At 35.6% G+C, this 9339-nt stretch overlaps 1 protein-coding gene across 2 annotated transcripts in view; it reads left to right on the forward strand.

Annotated features, from left to right (window-relative positions):
* LOC103581109 (nephrocystin-3) overlaps nucleotides 1–9339 on the forward strand; it is a 36409-nt gene that overhangs the window by 11100 nt on the left and 15970 nt on the right. For both annotated transcript variants that reach the window (XM_008563018.1, XM_008563019.1), the window contains exons 7-13: nucleotides 392–548; nucleotides 2288–2362; nucleotides 3778–3951; nucleotides 6060–6163; nucleotides 7108–7222; nucleotides 7448–7591; nucleotides 8284–8381. In XM_008563018.1, the coding sequence (XP_008561240.1) occupies nucleotides 392–548; nucleotides 2288–2362; nucleotides 3778–3951; nucleotides 6060–6163; nucleotides 7108–7222; nucleotides 7448–7591; nucleotides 8284–8381 (867 nt within the window). The remainder of the gene's footprint in view (nucleotides 1–391; nucleotides 549–2287; nucleotides 2363–3777; nucleotides 3952–6059; nucleotides 6164–7107; nucleotides 7223–7447; nucleotides 7592–8283; nucleotides 8382–9339) is intronic.

Below are 9339 nucleotides of genomic sequence, written 5' to 3' on the forward strand. Positions count from 1 at the left end.
TACTTGTGTGTTAACTTGGAAATTATATATTTATAAATAGAATTTTGTTTTCCATTTATTTATGAGTCTGGTTCATTATTTTGAGCCATGTTTAATAATATTTTAGAGATTTTTTTAGGTTTAAAATATAAAAGTAAGTTATATATTCTTTACAATTTAATTTATTATGCTTACTCTCATTGCTGGTTAATGAACATACTGTATTTTAAGACTAACCTGGAACAGAGCTGTGAAAATACCTATTTTTGGAAAGCTTCACTTGTTCTGCAGCTGGGCCTTTTCTGGCCACTTGTCATTGTAGTAAAACCCCAATATTGGCGTTTATGCTGACCAACTAACTGTTTGCTGCCACAGTGCAGTGTAGCACAAGAAATGCTGATTTCCATTCTAGCTTTTTATTGGAAGACTGTGAAGAAGCTTTTCTGAAAAACCCTGAAGGAAAACCAAGATTAATTTATCATCGTTTGGAGGATGGGAAAATCAGTTCCGACTCTGTCCAGCAATTTATTGATCAAGTTTCCAACCTAAACAAGACCAATAAAGCCAAGGTAACATTCACAGAGTTTTTCACAGAACATGCTTGGCAGAGGGAAGAGCTAGCGCAGTTCATGAGGTGGGCATGAGCTTGGCGCATTTGGGGTGGGAAGGGAGCCAGTGTGGCTGGAGCAGAGTGAGTGAGGGGGGAAGTTGTAGGAGAGGTGGCCCCTGATTAATTGAGAAGAACCGTGGAGACCATTTTAAGGACCTTGTTTTTTTTCACTTGAAGTGAGATGGGGAGCCATCGGAGGACTTTAAGAGGAATGACAGGACCTGACATGATCATCTGACAATGATCTCTTTGGCTGCTGTGTTGAGAATAGACACTAGTTTGGAGGGTAGTGTGCCGAGGCTGAGAGCTGTTGTGGTTGTGCAGGGGAGAGATTACTGGTAGCTCGGACCAAGGTGGTAGTAGAGCAGATGATGAGAAATGGTAGGATTCCAGATAAATTTTGACAGTAGAACAGACTGATTGTGAACTGTGATAAAAAGAGAAGAATAAGTAGCAATATGTGGCCAGAAAGAGTATGATCTGTAAGTGGACAAATCATATTGTTTTCTGTGCTTTTCTCCCAAGACCAGAGTCCTTCTACGTACTGACCAAAGATTAGTATAAGGAGGAGACTTTTTATAGTGACCTTTCCTAAGAGCATTGGGAAAAGCAAAAAGCTGATGATGGTGTGAGAGAAATTTGATCATCCCTACATGCATGGTAGGATAATTTTTAGAATAGAAATGACAGGCTTTTCATTACTGCACATTGAAATAACTTGGTAGATGTTTATAGTTAATGGGAAGAATACAATTGAAAACAACTCTAGGAGCTGGACAACGTTTTTATTACTCTGTGCCCAACCAGAAAAGATCAAATGAGAATACAAGCATTTTTTTTTTAACATCATTTAGTATTGAAAAGATAGTTTAAGACCAGCATGACATATTAAACCGAAGAGCCTGAGACAAAAAAGAAATGTATTTTTATTATAATCTACAGAGCCATTTTATTCTTTGTTTCAATTATTTTAGCATCAGCTGGGCCCCCAAGTCCCACAAAAAATATATATTACTTCATCTTTTGTATCTTTATTCTATTTATCAATATTACTTTTTAGAAATTAGCACACTGGAAGGATGAATTTATTTTATTAAAATAGGAGTAAAATAAGATCTCTCTACCATGATTATAAATATAAATGTAGGATAAATTCCCATGCTGGTTCACTTGATATGCTTTGTAAAATCATTGCCTTATTCTAATTTTATCAAATATTAATCATTTATTAGTAATACAAATGTTTTTTACAAGTGGGTCTTTCTTCTTTCAGCAAACTCCATTACTGTTTTACATAGCAAAATATTATTTTGCTCTTTTGTTTTGTAAAATTACAGCTTTACAGGCATAAAAATTGATTTTGATGCATTTTGAAGGAAATGTATATTGGAAATTCATAAGGCAAAATTTGGACACTAGGGCAAAAAAATGTATACTTTTTGTTTTATTTGCACCATTGTTCACATTAAATTCCTTGTGTGACGTTGGACAAGTTACTTAACTTGCCTCAGTTTCCTCTTCTGAAAAATGGGGGTAATAATAGTATCTCCCTCATAAGGTTGTTGTGAGGATAAATGAACTAATATATGTAACGTACTTCGAATAGTTCCTGACACATAAGCACTATAAGTGTTTATCACCACCTCCTGCTATTATTGTTTTTTCTTGTTATTGTTAAACATCTTTTTTTTTTTCCAGATCATTGATCACTCAGGAGATCCTGCAGAAGGGGTATATAAAATTTATACTTGTGTAGAAAAGATTATTAAACAGGTAAATATACATTCCTTGTAAGATGTCACTTAAATCATTTTAAGAATATTTTCTACAAAATTGAGTCTTCCAGAGAAAACCACTTGTTTGTGTTTTGGAAAACAATATCTAGGGAAGTGCCCTTGTTTCTATCTGCGTGATCGTGGTATTACTAGGGCCATGTTTCATCTCTCATATATCTCACAGAGCTGTTTGATGCTTCAGCACCTGTGAAGTGTAAAGGTGTTACAGAAGTCCTAGCTAAAAAGTATTTGAGAGAAAATATTCATTTTATTCAACAGAGAGGATCCTCATAGTCTGTGTGCACTTTGAATTTTTATATATTAGAAATGACCTTAAGTTTTCCCAGCACATTGTCCCTAACAGCAGAGAAGAATGAAAGCATGCCTCTATGGGGATAAGAACAAGGACCGTAGAGGGGTCTTGAGCTGAAAGTTTCTATGAAGTATTATGTATTATCTTGAAAATTTATGTGAATTATGTATTCTGCTTGATATTATGCCTGTTTATGTTTAATATAAAAAATTATTTTAAATTATGTATCAGTAAAAATACCCATAATTATAATAAAAAAAGAAAAACACCTGCCCGCCCCCATCTTCAAGTAAAATGGGCACAGTAGGAAGCTGTACCATATGTAGCCTGTGGGTACCTGTACTCCTGACACCTTCCCCAGGGAACCAGAAGTCCTATTTGAGAAGTAAGGGATTAGATTACCTTTTCTAATTAAGTTGTATTATAGGTATGATGATTTGTTATTAGAGAAGAAGAGTGATCCCCAAAACATAATGATATGACATCTTCAACACATTTTGTTTAGTACTCTCTAGTATAAAGATTATCATTGTCAATTTTGATCTTCTCAATAACCTTGTGAATTTTAGGACCAAGATAAATAAAATTAATTGAGCAGAACAAATGGCAGAAAGTGAAACAACATATTTACCATCTTTAATGCTTGAAGGACAACATATTTTTAGTGATCTAATATTAAAGACTAGATATGACAGCAGAGATATTTGATATCAAGAAATCCCATCATATAATTAAATTCTTATAGTATATTTCTTAGGCATTACCACAACCTTTATAATTATTCACCAGCCAGATATAACCAAAGATATTGTGTACATTTTTCAGAAAACAAATCCCATGGGAGTCAAATATCCTTCTAACTTTATTTTTAATAAACAGAAGTCTTTGGTTTTTTTATCTTAATATTTTTATTTCTTTATTTTTAAATTAGTGTTTATTTTTGTAGTTGTAAATTTATTCTTGTAGGCATTATACAAAGGCCAAGGGTTTGGACATGCCCTACTCAGTAGGTGAAGCCCACTTCATGCTAACCCTGTGTGCTAACTCCTGCTACCAGGTCTTTATGATCTTCATTTTGTGTGCTTTTTCTTTGTGTTCAGGACATATTGGGCTTTGAGAACACAGACCTGGAGACTAAGGATTTGGGCAGTGAAGATTCCATCCCAGAAGAAGATGATTTTGGTGATGTTCTGTGGGACATCCATGATGAACAAGAGCAAATGGAAGCTTTTCAGCAGGCTTCTAATTCAGCCCATGAGTTGGGATTTGAGAAAGTAAGCTTTTGGAGTATTGCTGCAATAAAGATCAGTCACCATTTCGAGGCTGTGTTATGATTGTGTTTTCAGCTAAATATAGTCAAGGTTTGTGATTGTGTTAGTTGTCTGCTCTCATGGCTTGATTATCCATGTTGAGACATGCTTAGGTTTGTATCTTATGAAAGATATGTGAGATTCAAATATACTTATGAACACCAGCCATTTTTAGTTACAGATTAGGATTTGTCAACTACATGTTCATTATGCCACCATCTGCATCTCATCCAGACCAGGTTTAGGATAACTAGGAAACATCATAAGAATAGTAGGCTTTCTGTTCTTCTAGTTCTTAAAGGAATCAAAATATCAAACATTCAGAAAACAAGGTACAGTAGTTCATGCAATAGCAGATCAGTCTGTCTTTATTGATCTAATCAGCATTCTTAAATATCTAAACAAATTAATAGAATTTGAAGTGTACAAAGAAATCTATGTCCACATTCAAAAAATAATGTTAAAAAATTTATGTAAGAAATAATATTTTAAAGAATAGTATAGTAGCTAACATTAACAGTTGTATTATTATTGAACTTTTATAATTTAGATTGTGTTTATGTCCCAGTTCCATCATTTCCTAATTGGATTTTGATCAAGTTACTTGGCCATTCTAAACTTTGACTTTCTTGTCTATAAAATGAGAATAACTAATAGTACCCACCTCATAGGATTGTTAAGCCCTGAGCACAGTACCTGACACATGATAAATGTTAAATTAGTCATTATTTTATGAAAGGTGTGTTGCTATTGTTATTTTATAAATGAAGACTGAGGTTTAGATTATGGTCTCCTGAGAGCACACAGAGAGTAGACTGCAGATGTGGAATTTGACCCTAGGTCTTTGCTTTTTGTTCTGTAGCAGGGGGCCTTAACTTGGGAGCCATGGATCCATAAATGGGCTTTATGTGGGCCCATGAACTAAATTGTTAGGACTTATGAGGTAATTAATCAGTAAATCTCTTCCTTTTCTCCCTCAGAAACATTGTTGCTATCAGGATGATTTGAATTCCTGGAGAATATATTCTGTACTTAGATATAACAAGCAGAAAAATAAAAAATACATGCCAAGTAATCATTTATTGTAGTTCCTGGAGAATTTTGCTACCCTAAAGCTAGCACAACCTACATATTTCAAATATTTAAAATTCCTCATCAGTTATCATTTAGGCCATTGGTACACTTAATAAACTTCTCAACCCTCAAGACAGCTTTGGAAAATTCTTTTTTTTTTTGTCTTTTTTTTCGTGACTGGTAAGGGGATCGCAACCCTTGGTGTGGTGTCACCCACACCGCACTCAGCCAGTGAGCGCACTGGCCATTCCTATATAGGATCCGAACCTGCAGCTGCAGTGTCGCTGCACTCCGAGTGCACCACGGGCTCGGCCCGGAAACTTCTTAATAAGTACTAAGATATTTTGGTTTTCTGAGTGTGTCCTTTTCAGCTCTGAATGAATTTTGAGTGTCTGGGGAAAGCCTGGGAAATATGGGTTCTTGGACTTTGCATAGAACTCACTTAAGCTCAGAAAGCTCCCTGGCAGCCTATTCTAATCTGATTCTCTGGGACAGGTTGGGACACTCCAAGGCCCCAGAGGAACCCTGCTCTTGTTTGGACCTGATCTCGGCAAGAAATTCCTGGAAACTGAGATGGTCTCTAGGACAGGTGTTTGTTCTTCTGACCAGGAGATCTAGGATGCCTGTGGGAATCCTCAAGGCCTCCTGTGGTACTTTCTGTGGTTTAGGGGCTACAGTGTGATACAGTGGACTCCCTGCAGCATTCGCAAAACATCTGAATGTTGCAAAACCCCCACAGGGATCTGAAGTGTTGTCTCTACCCATTTACAGCAATGCTGTATGTAGAAGAAATTGGGGCGCATTCTTAGTTTATTACTTTAGGCATATTTCACAAACCATAAAAATAAGCAATTATGAGGGTGCTGTCAACCAAATGGAGATTTCATTTTCTCATACAGCTTTTCTCCAATGTTTTCAGAGGATAATCAGAAGTTGACTGTTTTTAGTATTCTCAGATACATGTGCTTTCTCACAATTTAATTTGTTTTTGTTTCTAGTATTATCAACGCCTTAATGATCTTGTGGCAGCACCAGCCCCGATTCCACCCCTTCTGGTGTCTGGAGGGCCAGGTTCCGGAAAGTCCCTTCTTTTATCAAAGTGGTATGATGCAGTGTAGTTAAATTATTCTTATCGTTGTCATCGTTTGAATTACCGGATTCATTCAACAAGATATATTGCATGTCTGCCTTTCTGAATGGCCTGTACTAAAAATTTTAAAAAGCATAAAGGAGTAAAATAATAGGTTCATGCCCTGAAGGAATTTGGATGTCACAGAGAAGACACAGAATGAGAAAGGAAGTGTAAGCATTCATGATTATGAACATAAATTATGTAGGTAAGAGCTACAGCAGTGCTATGTAAGGGAGTAGCAGTGTGTTATGGAGGTAGGTGGATTATAGAGGGATGTGCCTTTATTTTCAATTATTAGCTTCATCTTAAAAGTTTCATTGGGATTTTAAATATCTGGAACAAGACAAAGACAGACTATTTAGGGTAAAATAAATCCTAAAGAACATCAAAATTTAAAATAACTTTTGCTATGAATGCAATCTAGTCCTACAAATTAAGGACTAAGGTTCATATAAGCTAATAAATTTCCTTATAAATTTTTAATTTCATTATATTATTTTAAAATAAGGAAGGCATTTTTTTTACTCACATTTATTATTTACATTGAAGGTTTTGCATATATCGTTTCCTTTTAATTACCCTTTTATTTAAAGTTATATTTGGAAGCTAACATTTTTGTATCAGTTGAAAGTTAATGCTTAGTTTACTAATACCTTAACCTCCAATGTAAATTATTTTGGTTTATGTTAGTTGACATCAATATGTAATTAAAATGAATCTATAATTTTTTTTAAATGTATTTAAAAGGATCAAAAAATAGAGTAAAAACAGAAGTCTACATATTTATTCAAAAGTGACTGACCATGTCATCGCTGACAGCTGGGCAGCATTTGATGTTTATTGCACTGTGAGTTCTTTTTTGCTGACATTAAAGGAGCTTCATCAGTCTTGTAAAAGTCCTGTCTTTCTTTCAGGATTCAATTACAACAGAAGAATTCACCTAACACGCTGATTCTTTCTCATTTTGTGGGGAGGCCCATGTCAACCAGCTCAGAGTCTTCTTTGATTATTAAACGACTAACTCTAAAGGTATAGTATGCCATCCTTTGGAATTGTCAGAATTTTATTTAGATTCAGAAGTTGTTGGGACTAATAGGTACCTAATGATAAACCAATTTTCAGTATTATTCACTTATTTTGGTTTTGTGTAAGGTTAAAAATAATATTGGGTACAATCAGGTCCTCTTGGTCACTCAATTTTGGTTGAAAAAATAGGGATAGAGTATAAGTACTTAATGTGTTCTCCTCTTGTAGTTGATGCAGCACTCTTGGTCAGTATCTGCTCTGATATTAGATCCTGCTAAGCTTCTGGAAGAATTTCCACGTTGGCTAGAAAAACTCTCTGCTCGTCATCAAGGCAGTATCATCATCATCATTGATTCTATAGATCAAGTGCAGGTACTGTTTTCATTTTGTAAGCCATTTATACACACAGAAATAGACAATATATCAGTAATGGCCATAGCAGGCATTTATGTAAATTATATGCTTGTGAGAAGAAAATATTGATGTTGTTTCTTTTGTTTATGTTTTTTTGGGGGGGTTTTTTTGTCTTTTTCATGACCGGTAAGGGGATCGCAACCCTTGGTGTGGTGTCGCCCACACCCCGCTCAGCCAGTGAGCGCACTGGCCATTCCTATATAGGATCCGAACCTGCGGCGGGAGCGTCGCTGCGCTCCCAGCGCCGCACTCTCTCAAGTGTGCCACGGGCTCGGCCCTGTTTATGTTATTTTAATTTCTAGGGAGGAAGCACGTGCATGAAAAAAGATGTCCTCTGTGCCAGTAGATGCTAGAATCTTATTAGGAAAGACCAACTGAATTTACACAATTAGCAAAGACTATTCATTTTGACATGTTTTTAGGCCCTTAACATTTTCTTAAGTGTCCAGAGTTCAAATTGGTAATAATAGTGTTTTGTGACTTGTTCTTTTAAAATTCTACAATAAATTGTCCAAAAATAAGGTTTTTATCAATAATAAGGGAAACTTAACAAGAATTTTATTTTATTTGGGGAGCTACTTTATTTTATTTGGGGAGCTGTTAATTTTGAAATATTTTAATGAATTAAATTTTGTTTTTATATTTTTAAGCAAGTTGAAAAACACATGAAGTGGCTGATAGACCCACTGCCGGTGAATGTGAGAGTAATTGTCTCTGTGAATGTAGAAACGTGCCCTCCGGCCTGGAGGTACGAGGCTAACTTCAGCTCTTTCAGATACATGAAGTGTTCTGAGAACACACAAAAAAGGTTTTTGATAGGAGTTTGTGTTTTTTATGTTTTTCATTTAAGTGGCAGTGAGGATGGGGAGAAGTGGATGAATTCAAGAAGAAGATACAATACATAGGATTTGGCAGGAGGTTAGATCTGGGATGTGAAATAAAAGGACGAGGCTAGGATGACTCCTGAGTTTCTGAGTTAAGAAATTAAGTACATTGTGGTTTCATGAGCTGAAATAGGAAACACAAGGACAGGCAGGTTTATGGGGGAAAGGTGGTGAGTTTAGTTCTTGGACATTGTTAGTTTGAGTTGCCAATTGGAGCTTCAAGTAATGATATCTGGTAGGCAGTTAAATTTATGGTTGGCCAGGCTAGGAATAATAAACCAGACACCTGTTATCTTGAAATGCCAGCTCACTTTAACAGGCCTCAAAAGAGGGATACTATGGTTGAGTGCCATAGGGCAGTGTTTCTCAACCTATTTTTGTCCCCTAAGGAGCCTTTTTAGACATTTTCTTTCTAATAGCCACCTCCCCCCCAACCCCCTGCCCAAGAAATTTTACTACCACACATATACTGGATATCCGTTTATGTGTATAAACAGATATGTTTGTGAATTTTTGCTTTATACGTAAAAAGAGATTTTTTTCAATATCCCCCCCCACAGGAAACGATTTTCACTGCCACATTGAGAATGCATGTTGTAATAATTTAATTACAGTGGCATTGTGAGTACTTTGTGGTCAAAGACTGTGTTTTGTACCATTTCTCATAGGTACTAATACCTATGTTTGGTTTCACTGGGTATAGAACACAGACCTAGAAATGTTTTACCACTTCTTGTCTAATGTGTGTGCTATTTATTTTATTACACTTTTTGTTGTGATTAATTGCTGAAAGTAATGAAAAACACGTTAGAATGAATGAAT

Source organism: Galeopterus variegatus, unplaced genomic scaffold, assembly GCF_000696425.1.
Source record: "Galeopterus variegatus unplaced genomic scaffold, G_variegatus-3.0.2 Scaffold12383, whole genome shotgun sequence".
Taxonomy (NCBI): domain Eukaryota; kingdom Metazoa; phylum Chordata; class Mammalia; order Dermoptera; family Cynocephalidae; genus Galeopterus; species Galeopterus variegatus.